We start from the raw sequence: 19,053 nt of genomic DNA on the forward strand, positions 1-19,053 counted from the left end.
AAAACAATAAAGTAAAAACAATTAAAACAAAATTTAAACATTTTTTTTAAAGCTAACATTCCAGAAAATGAATCTGAACATGTCCTGGGAAAAATAAAAGTTGCTTTAAGAGACCATCCTCAGCATCATCATATTTCTCTTTGTGAAGAAAGGTGAGACAGAAGCACTAAAATAAACTAGCCAATCAATGATTTCGTCTTTCGAGTTAGGCAGAACTCTTCATCAAATGAAGGCGTCCACAGTAAGTAGAAACCACTCCACACATCTGGGCTGATGTTTAGTGGTGGTGTTTTTGCTGCTTTTAATATTTAAACATGGACGACGAGATGTTCCGAGTGAGGCTCAAACCCCCTTGAAACCCCCATTCTCTGCCCTAAAAACCAGTTTCCCTTCCAGAGCCCCCCGGACTCCTCCCCATATCCTCAAACACGCCCCCCATCAAGGCACCCCTTTCTCCCCTCCCATTTCCTTCCCCCTGTCCCGTGCCTGGAATTTGCTTGCCCTCCCTTTCTATCCTGCATCCCAGCAAAGGGGAAGCAACTTCCAGCGCTCTAGGAGTCGGTGAGGAGGGGGCTTTCGCCCCAAATCCGCGGTCCTTTCGGAAACTCCCTGTCTCGAGGCCAACAAGGTGATGGGCGTATCGAGGGGTATTATTTGTGATGGGAGGCAATGAAGGAAGTTCGGGTTATGGTCGTAGAGGAAGAATCCGGAGACAACCCCTTCTGTGTTTGTGGTGTATGTTGTGTGTGTGTGATTTCTTCCCCATAGATTTTCCCCTGGGTCCTATAGAAATGATCCAGTCCCCGTGTCTATAAACTACCAGACAGGGGGATGCGGGATGAGGATATGGCAATTTAGCGGTATATGCACTTTGTTAAAATAAAGACAAAAGAAGCAGACTGGATTAAACGTTTCATTTTACTTAGTTTTGCTGTCTTTTCTCTCTCCTTATGGGGTGGGGGAATCTTGTCAATGTGTGTGCTTTTTGCTTTTTTTTTTGGTTCAAAAAGATATTTAACCATCAGGACAATTCAGATTCAGAAATCTAAAATCTCCACACATTTAAATCCAGAATTGGGGGCAGGGAGACAGAATCCAGATTTGGTGGAATGTAATGTGTGTACAGAATCGGGATTACATTTTAGCTCTACACAGTGGGGTCTGCTGCTGTGGGCTTCAGTCCCCACTCCACTCCACTCCCCAATCATGGAAGGGTTTGGGGGACTAGCAGTCATTTCTTTTTGTATTATTTCAGTTGAAGGTGGGAGAGACATTCACTGTTCTCTTCCCCTCCTCTTCTTTGGCACATATGATGGAAGGAGGCCAGCAGTTCTAGGAAATTTGTAGTCTGGGGCCTGGAAAGAGAATGTTCAAAGAACGGAGATAGGATACACCTATAGCCAGAGCATTGCAGACTGATGGGGTGGGATAAGAGGACGTCCCCACCTCAGTAATTTTATTTCCCTTGCCTGCAGAAATAAGATACATGTCAGGTTACCGACTTCCATAGTGACTACTTCATCTGAACTGGATAATAGGTGTTTTATATTATAGTTTGTGTTTGTGGATGCTGGTATATTCGTGGTTTTGAGCAATTTCTTACATGTTGTGTCTCCCCACCCCCTTTAAGGAAAACAAGCATTATTAAGTTTCCCAACCCCAAGTGCATTTAAAACTATTTCATATTCAATTTTCAAGATGAAAGAAACAATAGGTATAACTTGGCAGTTAAAAGATACATAAATACATTTTTTAAATGTCCTTAAAGCAAGCTATATGAACATTAGAAGCCAAATGCAACCTTCTTCTCTGTTTTAATACTCAGATCTGAAGGTTGGAATCAAGGAGTGTTGTCTGTATTTGTGGGGCAAGTTTTGCCATTTCCTTGTGATGTTCAATGATCTTACCTACTTTATGAGTTCCTGGAGCAGAGTGATTTGCTTGTGTTCCTACTCTGCTGATTCCCTTGACAGTTCTGACCCCTCAGTTTGAACTCATAATCCTGCTGCCCCAGTCTCTTTGGAATGGCCACCATGTAAGGAGGGCAGAGGGGCATTTCCTCCATGTTTCAAACCACATTCCCCAATAGCATGTATATTTCTGGCCAGCATGCTGCTGTGAAGAAGCAGTGTCGTATAGTGGCTAGAATAACAAACTCGGTTCAAGTCTCCATTCAGCCATGAAATTCATTGGGTTACTTTGGACCAATAACTGTTTCCCAGCTCAACCTTCCTCACAAGGTCATTGTAAGGATAAACGGGAATGGGAAAACCATATACTCTGTCCCTTGAAGTGGGGGATGGTCCTTGAAAGGAGGGTGGGACAAATTTGGTCCCACAAATAAATACTGTTTTTACCTGAATCCAAGATGAGATTCCCCCCCCCAAGTTCTTTGCTGTTAGAAATTGGGGGACAGTGAAGTACTTGCAAATTCAGAAGGGCAGGCAATCTCCATGGCCATTCCGACCCCAACAGCCAGAAGTACCTGCACTCTGTGCCTGTGCACCTCCCCCCAATACACCCCTCTTGGGAGGGTCATCTTAAATTCAAAGTCCTATTTTTTTCAGGTTAATACAGGCGTAACCTCAATTTTTTATAGGAGTCGTCTTAAATTCAGAGTCATCTTGTATTCGGGTGAATACAGTAAACAAATACCTTGCAGGTTCTGCATGTTTTAATGCCTGTAGCAAGGCAGTGTGGTGTAGTAATGCACACACGAACTGGACTAAAACTAGGATTCAGACCCCTACTCGGCCATGACTCTCAGTGGATGGGCAGTCCATCCAGTCATTCTCTCAGGCAACAGTCTAATCTATTTCACATGGTTGTTTTGATGACGGAAGGAAAGGGCGAGACTTATAGGAGGAAGGAGGGAGTTCTAAATGCAATAAATAAAATACTGTTGTGAAGAATTAAATGAGCCTCCATACAAGGCCTGTTGACCAAAGTCATCAGGCCCTTTGCTCTAATGAAAAAGAGGGACCACTGGCCTATGTTGATAACTTGCTCTAGTTGTTATGATGTATAAGAATGTAAAGCTAACATTCTTATAATGATGCTAGTATGTTTGAACCTTGAATAAAGGAGGAGAGCGGGTCTTGTGGTAGGAAGCATGACTTGTCCCCTTAGCTAAGCAGGGATGGCCCTGGTTGGATATGAGTGGGAGACTAGAAGTGTGAGCACTGTAAGATATTTCCTTTAGGGGATGGAGCCATTCTGGGAAGAGCATCTAGGTTCCAAGTTCCCTCCCTGGTATCTCTAAGATAGGGTCTGACTCAGTATTTGGCAGATTCCAATGTTCCTATGTAATATATCCAAGAGTGGGCCTTGAAACCTTCCTGGCAATCCATTGTCACCTCTGAAATTGCACCCCAGATGCTATCCTGGTTCTGACCTTCCCCTCCTCCCAACTAGGCCAACAAACTTATCTCAGCCTACGTTTTTTAAGTCTTTATTTAAAAAACACCATACAATATTATAATTCAGAGAAGAAATAAATAAAAACAAAACATTTGATTGATGACAATCTACAATAGCAAAATCATTCTTTAAAAATACATCTTTCCAAACGTGAATAAACTTAATTGTTCCCTTACTTCCATAATTTTTATAATTCAAACATAGTAACAGATCATGCCAGATTGTAAAGAAAGATAAAGATGGGATTATACCTTTTTGAACATTTAAAGCCTCAGCCTGCATTTATGACCTCCACATTCTGATATAACCTGCTTCACAGGGTTGTTGTGAGGAGAAACTTAAGTATGTAGTACACCGCTCTGGGCTCCTTGGAGGAAGAGCGGGATATAAAATGTAAAATATAAATAAAAATAAAATAACCCCTTTATCTTGGGGCATTCTTCCATAAAGGATGAGGGGGCAAGATAGACGGTAGTATAGTCACAATTTGGCTGAGGGTAGGGAAATTAAAAGTCCTTTTGGAGCAGTGGGGAGTTTGATTTTTAGGTTGTGGCTGGGTGTCAAGTGTAATATTTATTTATTTAACATATAACGTCCAAAATTTGTCTCTGGGCAGTCAACAAGAAACACAATACAAATTTTTTAAAAATTGAAATTTAATACTATGTTAAAAACTGTTTTTGAAAAACTGTAAATCTAGTTAAAATCCTGGGTGAACAGATTTGTCTTCTTAACTGCCTTTTAAAAAGTTGTCAGAGATGGGGAGGCTCTTATTTCAGCAGGGAGTGCATTAAAAAGCCTCGGGGAACCTCTCCAGATGATTTCAATGGACGGTAAGGCTCATGGCGCAGAAGACATTCTCTTAAATGGAAAATTTTAATGGCAAAACCAAATTAGCTGAATATAGTGTGTGAGAAAGTCAAGAGTAACTGTTTATTATTCTTTTGCTCTCCCCACCACAGATTTATCCAACATGGGAGTCAGCCGTGGCTGTTTACTCTGTGTTAAAGTGAAGATGTTTGTCTTCAATCTCATCTTCTGGGTGAGTTGCCGTGAGGCAGTCAGCTCCCCCATAGTTCCAGCATAGTAGGCGGTGTTAAGGGGGAGCGCGAGGAGGGCCAACCAAGCACCCTTCACACAAGTTCCTTGCCTCACTGGTGCCCCACCCCATTTCTGGACCCCTGTGATAACTTGAAGGAAAGATACTTTTCACATACTTGCTTTTCTTTATTATGAATCTCTCTCTCTCTCTCTACCCCATGCCAGGTTTCACCCGGATTTTAAGCATTTCACCCAGATTGCTTAGCCCCCACCGCCCCCGATTTGCCCAGATTTCAGATTTCTTTCTTTTTTTAAGCTAAGCTCTAGCCCTTGTAGAAGCGGAGTTATGGAGCAAAATGTGCAGTCACTATTCTGCTCAAAAATTATTTTCAAGCGAATTTACATAATATGCAAGTTAGGCACCTGGATTTGGAAAGCCAGAATATGGCAAGCCTCTCTCTCTCTCTCTCTCTCTCTCTCTCTCTCTCTCTCTCTCTCTCTCTCTCTCTATATATATATATATATATATATATAGAGAGAGAGAGAGAGAGAGAGAGAGAGAGAGAGACAGAGTCCGAGAGAGTGTCCAGCTCCTCAATATGGACAATATGTGTCAAGATTGTCTGAATCGCATGCTAGGAAAAAAGTTAAAATTATATGCCTGAGCGGGGGGGGGGGGGGGGCGCTAGCTGCCGACCAAGATGGCTGCATAGCCTGAGGGCAGTGGTCTGTGGTGGGACAACAGAAGCCCAAAATGCCCACCCAGGAAGAAGGGAAGCCAAAGGATGAGCTACGGTCTGCAGCAGGCTAAAGATGGGATGCTCAAAACATACTTTCCTTGCAAATTAATGCAAGAGGAGGAATGCCTGAAAAGTCCGGCGACAGATGCAGAAACAGCAGCGGAGAGAATCTGGGGTGAATAACACCACAGAAAGTATCTGAAAAATCCAGGCAGTCCTGACCTAGCAATTCTCTTACGGCAACTGGGGAGGAAATGTATCTGCTCAATGGGCCATACAGAGGCGTTTCCCCCCCCTGGACTTCCAGGCGGAAGTCCAGGGTTTCCACACCTCTTGGGGCAGTGGTGCACCTAGCTGATTTTGGCGCCCGGACCACCGGTGCTGCTGCAAGCCCCGCCCCCTGCTGCTGCGAGGCCTCCCCCCCTGCCGCCACTGCGAGGCCCAGCAACACTGAACTGCGGCTTTTCTGTAATTTTAGCTGCCACGTGCAGGGGTGGGGGTGAGCCAAGCAGGCCTCCCTCTCCTCATGGTGGCGGCAGCAGGCAGAGTGGCTACTGGGCTTGTCTGTCCAGCTCAGCAGCCCTCAAAAACGTCATGGGCTTGCAACAATATAATTGAACTGTGCAGGCACACCTCCACGGTGGGGTGTGTGTGTGTGTGGGAATCTCGGCTCACTCCCCACACATGGTGGCGAAAATGACAGAAAAGCCGCAGTTTGGCACAGCTGCGGGGCAGCGGCAGAGCAGGTGTGAGTTGGCGGCAGCAGGGCCCCTGGTCTTTGGAAGCCCTCCCCAGACCTTGGAGGCCATGGACCGGGGCCCCAAGGTCTGCCCTGGGGACCCCCAAATCCTCTTTCATCTGTCCTGGGTGGTGTGGTTGCTGTGCCACTAGCTTGGGCTGCCCCGGGCTGCCAAGCGTGACTTCTGCTTTAGAGACCGAGGGGGGAGTGGGGAAATATGTGGGATGGGAATATGTTAAGTTGCATGTTGAAATGTTTCTGCTCATGCATATTGGCGTAAATATACCTTTAAAAAATATTCTTACATTCTTGTGAGTTCAGTTGCTGTTTGTGCCCTCAAGAACCCACGTCTTAAAAATACTGCGTGTGTCTGTGTGTGTGTGTGTGTGTGTGTGTGCGCGTGTGTGCGCGCGCAGGGGGATGATGCTTAACTTGCAGTGGGGGTGGGCCTCCAAAGGCCTTTAGGTCCAGGTTCCAAAATTACCTAGGTGCACCTCTAGGGCCATATCCCCCCAAATGACCAGTGATGCTCTGGACCTTGGCATCAAAAATTACTACATATACGTTAGAGTATGAGAAGAGTAACTAGAGACCTGCAGGCAAAGCGGGAGGATCTTGAAAATCACAGTAGAAGATACAACCTGTGAATAAGAGGTGTGCTGCAGCAGGAGGAAGAGGGGAAATGTGAAACAGTTTATAGCTCACTTCTTCACCGCATGGTTGCCATCGGTCCCCATATCAGAAAATGACTTTGAACAGATCCATAGGGCATTAGCCCCAGCAGCCACCCACCCCAAACTAGACGACCTAGGAATATAATTGCGAGATTCTCCACCAAAGAAGCAATATATGAGGGAGTAATAACCACCCTGCAGCACTCCAATACAAGTATTCTCAGACTTAAGACCAGAGACACGACAGAAAAGAAGACAATCTCTTCACTAATACTTTGCAAGAACTGGGGAGTCTCTATTGTTGGGGCTTACCCTTTACTGATCCTCATCCATGAGGGCATTCAATACAAGTAAGAAAGACACAAAAGCCCTATTTGAACTGACACAAGAATCCTATTTGCCTTCTGAAATGTTAGAACAAGAAGCAGAGGCATTCAATTGCTCTGACCCTTTTAAAGCCGTTTATGATTATTCTTAGAGGAGGAAAAAAAGACAAAGAAAAGTGCATCTGGAAATCCAAATGTTTGGAACATGTGTTCGTTTCAAGGTTCCTTTTATCTGTTTTGGCTCAGATGGCTGTCTTTTTCCAGGTTTAGCAATACTGCATTTTCTTCTTCAACGGTAGCGCTATTACAGTGTTATTCCTGTCTGCTGGCATGGAGAGAGGCATCTTCTTTCCATGGCTACATAACTTGTCCTGCATTCATCCACATGCCAAAAGGCTCCACTGAGTCTGAGTTGGGGAGTGTTTCCTCTATGGAGACCCCTCTTGCTAGGTACATGCTTAATTGTTGATGTTTTAGTACACGGTTCTGTTTTTTTGTTTACACACTTCCTTCTTGTTTAATAACACCGTACAAGGAATAGCCCTACCAGCCAAACTTGGCAGGCTTGCAGTGAGTATAAAAGTCAGAAATAAACGGGGAAATGCAAGATGCTCTTTTTACTATGGTGAGGTTATGGAATCCATTAACCTTGTGAGTGTAAATGTTAAGACAGGCTCACACGATCGATGTAATGTTGGCTCAGTTGGAATCTAGAGATTTCCGTGGAATGTGTGCTCTTGTAGAACGATGGTGTAAACCCAGGCATGTCCCACTGATCTCCACTTGGCAACGCGCCAACCCAACATGAAGCCAACATGGTCAAGTCGCTCTTCAAACCTGAGATCACGGATCTCGGCTTTATGTAGGGTTGGAGCATTGCCAAGTGGAGTGCGGGGGACATTCCTTGGTTTACATGATCGCTCTATGGGAATGTGCACACTGTGGGAATCTCTAGAGTTCTGTGGTGGAGCAGACATTACATGGATCATGTGAATCCACCCTTGCCGTGATGGGGAACCCAGTTAAACGTTGACAATGCACTTCAGAAACTAAGGCCAGACATGGTATTCCTACAGGACTCACACCACATAAATACAGAGGCAAGACTTCTAAAAAAAATCAAAACTCACCCTGTCTCTGTCAGCCCTGTTCCCCTTCCTGGAGCATCTACTATTCTACAATCCCCACAAAGCTGTCCAGTTAAAAGGCTGGAAGGGGCTCTATTGAAGAAAAGATCTATATGAAGAAGCACAGGGGTTGACTCACGATCAAACTATATACAGCTAAATTAAATTGGTTCCAGTTCTGCTAGGTATGCCAGCTCAACTGTTTTAAATTGTTGTTTTCATAGCTGTTTTGTTCTGGTTTTATTGTATTTATTTGTGTGAACCGTCTAGAGCCTTTGGAGTCAGGCGGTATATAAATAAATAGATTAAAAAATAAAATAAACTCCACTCCAGCTGTGAAGTTGCAGACTCTCAGACCCCTGACAGAGTTTGAATCTTTGATCTTGCAAAGCAGTTGCACCACAACAAAATTAAAGTGAAAACAAACATTAAAGCATATATAACCTATTGACACACATCCCTAACAGGACTAAAAGTCACATGGGAATCTGATTTAAAACATACTGTTCCCAACAATCTCTGCAGTGCTGGAATAATCTCCCATACAAAGCAGTTTCAGCAAACATCAGAGAAAGCACCAGTAAGGTGTGCACCACTGGCATTTAACACTTGTGCGGCTATGTATAATATATGGCAACCTTTTTCCTAATTGTTGGAAAGGATGTAGATTAATGAGAAGCTCACACCATAACTTGTACACAAATTCAGAAATATCGGGAGAAGGTCTTCGTGAGGATTGTAGTGATGCTGGTTTTTAAATACAGCCTGATGAGAACCTTACTCTATGCAACATTCCAAAAATGCGTTTGGAAGAAGAGCTGGTCTTGTGGTAGCAAGCATGACTTGTCCCCTTAGCTAAGCAGGGTCCGCCCTGGTTGCATATGAATGGGAGCTTTATTTTCACACATATCGATGTGTGAGCACTGTAAGATATTCCCCTTAGAGGGGATGGGGCTGCTCTAAGAAGACCATCAAGGTTCCAGGTTCCCTCCCTGGCATCTCCAAGATAGGGCTGAGAGAGGATTCTTGCCTGCATCCTTGGAGAAGTCACTGCCAGTCTGTGTAGACAATACTGAGCTAGATGGACCTATGGTCTGACTCAGAATATGACAGCTTCCTATATTCTTATGAAGTCCCGCCCTGGTGGTACCACACTGAGAAGCATCACCCTCCCTGTGCTCTCCACATTTATGGAGTTTGTCTCCCCACACTTTCCATGCTTATGCCCTTTGTCTGAAGAGGCAAATGCTGCAAGCATGCTGGTGGCCTTTTCTGTGAGCAGAAACCTGGGGTGCCCCAGCCTTCTAATCATGGAAATGGCCACCATCACACTTATGGTATTTGACTCTTCCAGCCAAGGCCATAAGCGTAGAACATGGCAGTGTGAAGCTTTTCGGCATGTCAGCACCAAGGGCAGGGCTTCCTGATGCTCTCTCGGTATGCTGTACATGCATGTCTGAAGAGGCTCCTGATGTTGGCTATATTGAGAATGTATGCAGATGATGAAGAGGTACATTAGAAAGACTTCCTTATCTATAGCCTAACAGTGGCTAGGGAGCAACTTTCGCGCCACTGGAAAGATCCATCATTTCCAGCCACTGAGCAATGGTGAGGAACATTGCCTTAATGGACACACTGACACAACAATCACAAGTCTCTCGTGGGGCTAAAAACATGCACCTGGCAATTCAACGCATCATTAATGGACATTACACATTTTGAACAGCTGTTTTTCCTTCATAATTTCACATGAAACTATCTAATGCTTATCTTTTAGAGTTGTTAATCGATAGCAAGATTCCTGCCCTGTGCCCAGTTCACTGCTTTGCCTTTCTCAAACTGCTTTCTTGATGTTTTCTTATATTGAACATACAAACGTGATTAATGAAGAGTAAACGTTTTTTAAAAGTGCCTTGTAATTCTCATTCTGTGCTAGAGCGCCTACAACCCGTCTTCACACATTCAGGATTAGTAGGGAGGGCCTCTAGGTCACTGAATGTGTTTTTCATGCAGGGCATTTCTCTTTCAATAAATTCAGTACAACAACCTACCTCACAGGTTTGTTATATCAGTGAAGTAAGGAGTGAGTTAAACTGTTGTCATCTGTACGAGAGACCTTCCTTCTCTTCTATTGGCTGAATGGTTGTGCTGTCATGGAATGTTCACAAACATTGTAAATGCACCAGTAGAGGAGAGGTGTCAGTAAGAGTGTGGACAAGCCATTCAACTCTGTGAGGAATGTGAAAGAGATGTTTTATTGTAAGAAAAACTTGCATAGGGCCAAGGGAGAGGAGGAACCACATATCTAAAGAAGTGTTTGAGGGGGCTAGCTTATTATCTAACCCATCCCATCCCACCCCACCGCCCCACCACAGCTGGGACAGAGGAAGGGAGGGAATGTTGAACGTCTCCACTCCCAGTTTATGTGATTTTTTCTCCTCTACCTCTCTCTCTAGCTGGGTGGCTGTGGAGTGCTTGGAGTAGGAGTGTGGCTAGCCGTCACCCAGGGCCGCTTTGCTACCTTGTCGTTCTCCTTCCCATCACTGTCAGCCGCAGGGCTCTTCATGGCGACCGGAGCCATCATCATGGTTGTAGGCTTCCTTGGATGTTTGGGGGCAGCCACGGAACATCGCTGCCTGCTACTGACGGTGAGGAGTGGGCTCTTTTTCATGTGAGCATGACCTTTGTGGGCAGCAGAGAAATACTGTAGGTACATCATCTATGGAACACATGAGATTGGGTATATTGGTTGGTTTGTTTAAATTCTCTGACATTTTGTGGCATGGCTGGGCTGGGCTGGGCTTGCTTGAGCGACATAGAATTGTTTGGTCTCTACAGATATTTGTCTGCCATGTAGCTGAACTCTGCATGTGGCACCCTGGATTAGCCCCTGCTAACTGATCGAGGCACCTTTTTAAAGTGGTGATTCTCTTTATTGAGCGGGGGAGAGCAACTGGCCTTATCCATCCCCAGCACAGCATCCCTCCAGTGGCTTTTGCTGGTGTCTATCTTATGTTTCTTTTTTAGATTGTGAGCCCTTTGGGAAAAGGGAGCCATTTTATTTATGTATTAATATCTACATAAACTGCTTTGTGAACTTTTGTTGAAAAGCAGTTTATAAATATTTGTCATATTCGTATTACACAGACTGATTTATAGAAAACTGGGAGAGCAGAGCAGGGTGGGTGAGAAATTGTCCTGCTTTGCGACTGTGATTGGGTCAGAACTAAATGGCCCTTAGTCTTCTCCAGTTCCCTGTTTGTACCTGTGCTATCAGATGTGGAGCAGAGAGGCAGGTGAACATATGGGAAGAGCACACTTAGCTCAGAAATGTGTACATTTGTTCTTAAACACAAAGCCTTGTTGATGAACCTCTGTTGTTGTTGCCTGGGATGTATAATCCATCTTTCTCTCTCTAGTTCTTCCTGGTTCTCTCTACCCTCTTCCTGCTGGAAGTGGTTGGATTGTTAGTTTTTGTCACCTGTCGGGACAAGGTAAGAACTCTCATCTTCCTCACCCCCACCCCCCGAAATAGTTCTCTGACCCCCAGAATGGATGCAGCACATGCTTCCTGGAGGAGGGTGTTTGGGCCTGTACGCAGAGCTGACAGTCATCTGTTAACATCCACATTTAGAAACCATGCTCCAAACTCATAGGGCACATGATTCAGACTTTTTATCTATCCTGGATTCAAATATGGAATGAGGAGTGGGTTCATAGGAACATAGGAAACTGCCATATACTGAGTCAGACCATTGGTCTATCTAGCTCAGTATTGTCTTCACAGACTGGCAGCGGCTTCTCCAAGGTTGCAGGCAGGAATCTCTCTCAGCCCTATCTTGGAGAAGCCAGGAGAAGTTGGAGAAGTTCATTGTATGAGCCACATGAATCCCTTCCACATCTTAACAGGCGATAAAGCTACAGCCCAAGTTGTGAATATTTGCAAATCAAGTTTCCTTTGAAGAGTTGTGGCACACATGATATGTCCCCCCCCCAAATGGAATCATCATCACCTTCTTTTTCTCCAAATGTATGCCATTGCCATGTCCGCCTTTGCTTCAGTTTGACAGATATGCCCAGTCCAACCTAAAAGAGGGTCTTAAGTTGTACAACACTGAGGGCAACCTGAGGTTAACCAATGCGTGGGACCATGTGCAGGATCAGGTGAGTGACTAGACACCGATCGCCAACCCCCACTGGAAAACTAAGGAACTGTAGATGGGGCTGGAATCACGGGAAGTGTTTCCCACATTAAGCACAGATTTTTTTGCAGGCTCTTTTTCTAGCTGTCACTCCCACCAGTTTCTCCGCTACCAACTCCTTCCTTTGCTTTCCAGTTTCGCTGTTGCGGGGTGCAGAACTACACGGACTGGTTTGAGGTGTATAATGGCACCCGGGTTCCGGAGTCCTGCTGCTTGGTGCACTCTCCTGCAAGTACCTCTTGCCAAGCTGACTACACTACCTGGTGGAAAGAGGTGAGAGGGTGAGGGAGGCTGGCATGCCAAGTAATAGCCACAACTTGATTGGCTGGCTGTCCTGTAACAAATTGCTCTCTGGACAGCTCACAAAGTAAAACAAAACAACAATTAAGTAAAACATACAATTAAAACACATAAATTTTAAAATTTTAATGTGTGTTTATCTATTATGATTTTTTTATCTTTTTATGAATTTTAAGTTTTATATTTTATATTATGTTTTAATTCTGTACACTGCCTAGAGATTTCAATGCTGGGCAGTATATAAACTAACTAACTAACTAAATAATAATGATTTTTAAAAATACAATACTAAAAGAATTTTTTTAAAAACCTATTTTAAAAGGCTTGGGTGAACAGAAAGGTCTTCACCTGGCATCTAAAAAACCAGTTATGGTGCCAGGCGATGAGGAGGCTATTTCGTAAACAGGGTGCCACCACCGAAAAGTCCCTCTCCTTAGTAACCACCCGCCTCACCTCATTTGGCAGGGGCACTCTGAAGAGGATCTCCAGGTAGGAACATATGGGGCAAGGTGCTCTCTCAGGTAGCCTGGTCCTAGGTCAATTAGAGCTTTAAAGGTTAAAATCAGCACTTTGAATTGGACCCGGAAACAGACTAGGAGCCAGCTGATGAAGCTCGGGTGTGATATGATCAAAACACCTGGCCCCAGTTAACAAACTTGTGATCTTATTTTGGACCAATGGCAGTTTCTGAACTGTTTTCAAAGGCAGCCCCACACACAATGTGGGGGGGGGGATTAATAAGGTCTGGATGTGGAAACACCCTCCCATACGGTCATACCTGGCCTTTCAGACCCAGAAGTTACCTTTAATTCCCTCATGTAACATGGGGCCTGCTTCACATTTCTTTCTTCTCTCTGGCTGTATATATACACAAATTTATATTGCTTTTACTCCACTAACTGTCATGGCTTCTCCCAGTGAATTCTGGGAATTGTTGCTTTGAGAGGTGCTGAGAGAAGTCAAAGATCCTTACTGCCCTGGCCTGAACTCCAGTTTATCATTTATCCAGCATTCCCAGGGGAGAGAGAATGACAATTAATTCTGTGGGAGATCTTGAACTGGCCTTAGCCCAGGGTAGGCAACCTAGACATGCTCGCTATTGTTGAACTATAACTCCAATAATCCCCAGCCACAATTTATTATGGCTGGGGGTTGTGGGAGTTGTAGTTCAACAGCTGGAGTGCTAAGGTAGCAGGCCAAGACAAGGACACTTTAAAGACTGCCTTCTTCTCCCCCATGAATCTTCCTGAGGCTTAGGATCAATTTCAGAGGCCCTGCCACCATTAGAGGTATAGCCAGTGAGCACAAGAGACGGGGTCTTTTCTGTGGTGTCACCTCAGTGATGAAATGCCCTCCCTAGCATAATCTGCCTGGCTTGTTCTCTTTAGCAGACCCTTATGTCCATTCTGTCAGGCCGCACACCTTTGAATGTTGATAGTTGCTGCACTGCAAAATCTTTCAACTGATTTTGTGACAGTACATTTGCATCTGTTGTTTTATTAATTCTATCCATGTTTTAATTGTGAGATATTATTGATTTTTTGAGGGATGCGTATTTCCTGATGGGATTTTAAAACCAGATTATTAAATGCTATGAATATAAAAAATGGAAAATCAAGATATCAGAATTTTTGAAAAACTGTTAAATCAATTCAAGACTGTTGTGTAAAAAGTAGGTTTGTCACTTGCTTAAAGAAAGCTTAATTAAATTTATGAGTTTGGATCTATGATTAATATAAGGGTTCTCAAACTTGGGTCCCCAGATGCTGTTGGACTACAACTCCCACCATCCCCAGCCACAAAGGCCTTTGGATGATGAGAGTTGTAGTCCAACAACATCTGGGACCCAAATTTGAGAATCCCTGGATTAATAAATCAAATTTCATAATTTGTTAACCAGGAAAAGCAATAGATCTGGAGCAAAAAAGCATTGTTTTTAAATGAAGTTTGGGTTTGTCATAGCAGGAACTATCTTAGAAGAGGTATTCCATGTGAAAGAGAAAAGCAGAATATCTCTTAAGATGGCACTTGTCACCTGTAGTTTTTATAAAATTACACTTAAAAAAATAATCTGCTGCCAATGAGTTAGGAAATCTTTTTTGATCGCCAAGTTGTATTAATTGATTAATCCAGAGGTTCTCAAACTTGGGTCCCCAGATGTTGTTGGACCACAACTAGGGATGTGCACAAACCATTGGGTGGACAGTTTGGTGGTGGTGGTGGTGGGGTTACCTTTAAGGAACAGGGAGGGTACCCTTACCCCCACTCCCTGGCACATTTCCCCCTCTGGCACTGCACATACAGCACTTCTGGTTTGATGCTGACCAGGGCTGCAAGGAGGTATGCAGCAGCCCCACGCCAGTGGTTTTGGTGGTAGTGCTGGCGAGGGTAACACGGCGCAGGGGGTGATAAAGGCAGCCTCCCTGCTTCTTAAAGGTAACTCACCCCCTGCCGCACCAATCCAAACACCGGACCTCTGAACCGGTTCAGTGGTCCAGAAAAGGACCGCCGAACCAGATTGTGCACATTCCTAACCATCCAAGGGCTGATGAGAGTAGTAGAGAGGCCATTGTGGTTAGGGATGATGGGAGTTTTAGTCCAGCAATGTCCAGGGTCCCCAGGTGATGTTGGACTACATCTCCCATCATCCATGTAGCCACTGAGGATGGGGATGATGGGAGTTGTAGTCCAACAACACCTGGGGACTCAAGTTTCAGAGCCCCTGGTTTAAATGAAAGCTGAGAGGTTACAGCAACTGAGTAGGGCAGAAGTGCTGATTATTCCCAAGCTCCCATCTCCCCAGTGCTTTCAGATGATCATGTTTCTCTTGTACTCCATCCCTGCAGCCCTGTTATGAGAAGGTGAAGCGCTGGCTGGGGGAGAACATCTCTGCAATGGGCATCTTTGCTGCCTGCATCATTGTTGTCCAGGTGAGACAGAAGGAGCAGCTGTGGCCGGCTGTCTGGCCCAGGCAACCACCGAGGCCTCCCTTTTGCAATGGACCCCAAACCCTCCACCACAGAGGGAGTAGGAGACACTAATTTTTGTGCGGGGAAGCAAAATGGGATCCAACAAGGGGCAGAGCCTAGAGAACAGCTGACCCTGCACCCTGTCCGAATTGTGTAAATTCAGTAAAGTTTGCAATGGGCTTATCTTTGCATCCTTTATTCTGCTACTCATGGCTGCAGGAAAGGGCAAAGATCTATAAGTGGTCTACATAAGTGATCAATGTGGTCACCTATAGGGCAGAGAGACAGCACGTAAATTTGACATAAATTCATAAAATATGTCATTATGTCAAATTCATAAATTTGACATAAATTCATAAAATTCAAACCCCTGCTAACTGGGCAAAGAGGCACCTTTTACCTTTATTTAACAGGGGGAGAGTAACTGGCCCTATCCACCCCCAGCACAGTACCTCCAGTGACTGTTGCTGGTGTCTATCTTATGTTTCTTTTTAGAATGTGAGACCTTTGGGGACAGGGAGCCATCTTATTTATTCATTATTTCTCTGTGTAAACCGCCCTGAGCCAGTTTTGGAAGGGCGCTATAGAAATTGAATTATTAATAATAATAATAGAACAGAGGGCACTTAAGCCCTACACCTGACCGTTTAAAATGGACTTCCTGTCCATTCCTAGATCCAGCAGAGTCCTTGTTTTTAGCTCCCAAGTCCTCCTCCGTGGCTTTGTCTCTCTCCCTTTATCTCGTCAGTCTTAGGTCTCGAGACAACCTCGCTCATGGCCTCTGCCCTTCCAGCTTCACCACCCTTAGCCAGCTGAAGGTCTCCTCCTACTCCCCCAAACGACTCTGCCCTTCCTTCCTTCCTCGCTGCCCCTTCTGCCTGGAACTCCTTTGGCCAGGGGCAGGGCTATAATTAATTGAATGAGGTGAGAGGGGACAAATGTCCCTTGGCCAATGAAGGGGGGGGGGGGCTTAGTGGGCTGGGGAGCACCCTGCTCCTCGTTCTCCCCTCCTGCCTCGCTGACTCACTGGCAAGCTGCTGGCTCCCAATTGGAGTGTGTGATGTTTGCATAGGAGCAAGAGAAAGGGCAGGCTGAGAATGTTTTATTTTTCACCATGGTTCTTCTGCAGTAAGACATGGGGAGGGAAGAGAAGGCGGCAACAGGGGCCCAAGGGCCTATCTGCATTCTTGTCCCAGGGTCCACTTCATCCTTGCTATGCCCCTGCCTTTGGTACAGCCACCTAGGCCCCTTACTCTTGCGAGCAAGCCAAATAAGTAACCACATATTCTTCCCATTTACCCTGCCCACACTCTCCTCCTCTTTCTCTGTTGCCTCCCTGAACCTGTTTTTAGATTGTGAGTACCTAGGGGCAGGGCTTGCCCTCCCAGATGTTAGAGGAAAGTGTCATATACATGGATAGCAATATGCTTTCATGTCGATCGACACCAGACCTGCTCAACTTTGGGCCCCCCCAGCTGGTTGTTGTTTTTTAACGACAACTCCCACAATCCCCAGCCACAGTGGCCAATAGCCAAGGATTATGGGAATTGTAGGCCAACATCTGCAGGAGGGCCAAAGTCTCAAGGACTAGGAACTTGCTCTTATTTTCAAGCAAAAGTTGCAGTTCTCAGGATAAAGAATTGCACACGGCCATCAGCTCTTGCATTTGCACAATTTGATCACAAATCATGACACATGCACATTCTGGCAAAGCACTCCAGTGCCCCAAATAGGTCATAGGAACATAAGCTGACGCCTTATACTGAGCCAGACAATTGGTTTGTCTAGCTCAGTATTTTCTATGCTCACTGGAAGTAGCCCTGCAAGGTTACAGGCAGAGGTCTCTCCCAGCCCTGCCCGGAGATGCTAGGCGTGAACCTGGGACCTTCTACATGCATGCAGAGACTCTTCCACTGAGCTACAGCCCCATCCCCAAAGAATGCGTGTAGGCAGGCCTACTGGTATGCTACCATACTGGGCTGGGACCAGCTGTCCGTCCCGATAAGTGGAAGGAGGGAATGGGTAGTTAGAGGGAGAGGCTGAAGTTGTGCTGGAGCACCTGCTTTCCACACCGAAAATCCCCAGCGACTCCACGCACGACTGGGCAAGAGCATTGCCCTGAAACCCTGGAGAGCTGCTCCTGGTCTACCTAGGCCAGGGGCCCTCCCACAATGAGTCCCCAGATGTTGTTGAGCTACAGCGCCCATCCTCCCCAACCATCTGGGGACCCAAGGTGGGAAACCTCTGCCCTAGGCAATACTAGAGGGGCCAGTGGTCTGACCCCGGGGCAAAGTAGCTTCATACGGTTTCGGGAGGTGGCACCTTTTTCATAGGAGGACACTGTAATAGAGGGGCAGGGCTGCTGGGATGGAACCACCTCCTCTTCTTCTCATCCCAGTTGCCTCCTCTCCCCAGGTCTTGGGCATCGTCTTCTCCATGCTGATGTACTGCCAGGTGCGGAGGGCAGAGAAATATTACAACTGAGTCTGCTTCCGTCTTGGAGAAGCAGGCACAGCTCTGAAGAAGCAAGAAGGGCATTTCTGGCTCCACTGGACAACTTTTGCTTTTCCTACCCTCTCCCCTCTGTCCTCTTGTTCAAGCCTTGTGGCTTCTGTTATAGTTCATGTATCCTCAACTCGGCTAGGAGAGCTATTTTAAACCTTGGAAGAATAACCCTTTCCAGTCTCTCATCTTTGCCCTCTCTATTTTCAAGCTGAAGTTAATTTCAACCCCCAGCAGAGGCTTAATTTGATCCTCCTATTTTATATCATGACCTCTCCCACTTCAACTCTGTTGCATTTGTATATAACAGAACTATACCGAGCACCAATAAAACAATCGATACCATTTAGTCACTGTTTGTACCTGCTCTGTATTTGTTTCTTGGCTACGGTTTGTCATTCAAGTGACCCCTGTGATGTCACACAGAAATAATGGGGGCAGGGTGTGTGGAGATAGCATCCTTTTCAATAACACCAGCGCTCTAAACCATGATCTTTAAAAGGTTACTTTTTCAAATTAACTTCTCTCCACTCTCCTTGAAATTAAATTGCAAGAGTAATCTTAAAGACAAATAATCTATCAAGTTCAATTTGGGGTGGAAAAAAATGGAATAGGGAAACACACTGGATGGTGAAGAGATACCTTCTTCTTTAATGCCACTGACCCAGTTCCAGTGTCTGCAGTAAGGCAGTGAGCAGTAAACAGGGCAGGTTCACACGCCATATTAAACCAGAGGTTTGGCCAAGTAACCAGAGCCCACAAGCATACCCCCGGCTTCCACTGCCAGGAAGGATATGCAGAGATTGGTAGGTTTCCATAGCACACCCAACCATAATCTACCCTATTTGTGGTATGGAATCAGACATTTGTCCCTCACTTCCGATCTAAAGGACAGATGTCTGGTTCCGTAACAAGCACAGGGTAGAATATACCAAGTCTGGTGGGTTGGTATGACAGGTCCAATCTTGGCATATATCTTTCCCGACACCGTAAGTAAGGCTCATCCATGTGCT

The 19,053-nt window shown here is 45.3% G+C and overlaps 1 protein-coding gene across 1 annotated transcript; it reads left to right on the top strand.

Annotated features, from left to right (window-relative positions):
* Positions 1 to 480: 480 nt before the first annotated feature.
* On the top strand, positions 481 to 18,389 carry LOC128331713 (tetraspanin-4-like). Its single transcript, XM_053265474.1, has 8 exons — positions 481 to 628; positions 4,383 to 4,462; positions 10,524 to 10,715; positions 11,487 to 11,561; positions 12,130 to 12,231; positions 12,405 to 12,542; positions 15,416 to 15,499; positions 17,954 to 18,389. The coding sequence occupies exons 2-8, from the start codon at positions 4,394 to 4,396 to the stop codon at positions 18,020 to 18,022; spliced, it is 729 nt and encodes a 242-aa protein (XP_053121449.1). The 5' UTR covers positions 481 to 628; positions 4,383 to 4,393; the 3' UTR covers positions 18,023 to 18,389.
* The last annotated feature ends 664 nt before the right edge of the window (positions 18,390 to 19,053 follow it).

Source organism: Hemicordylus capensis, chromosome 6 (assembly GCF_027244095.1).
Source record: "Hemicordylus capensis ecotype Gifberg chromosome 6, rHemCap1.1.pri, whole genome shotgun sequence".
Taxonomy (NCBI): Eukaryota; Metazoa; Chordata; class Lepidosauria; order Squamata; family Cordylidae; genus Hemicordylus; species Hemicordylus capensis.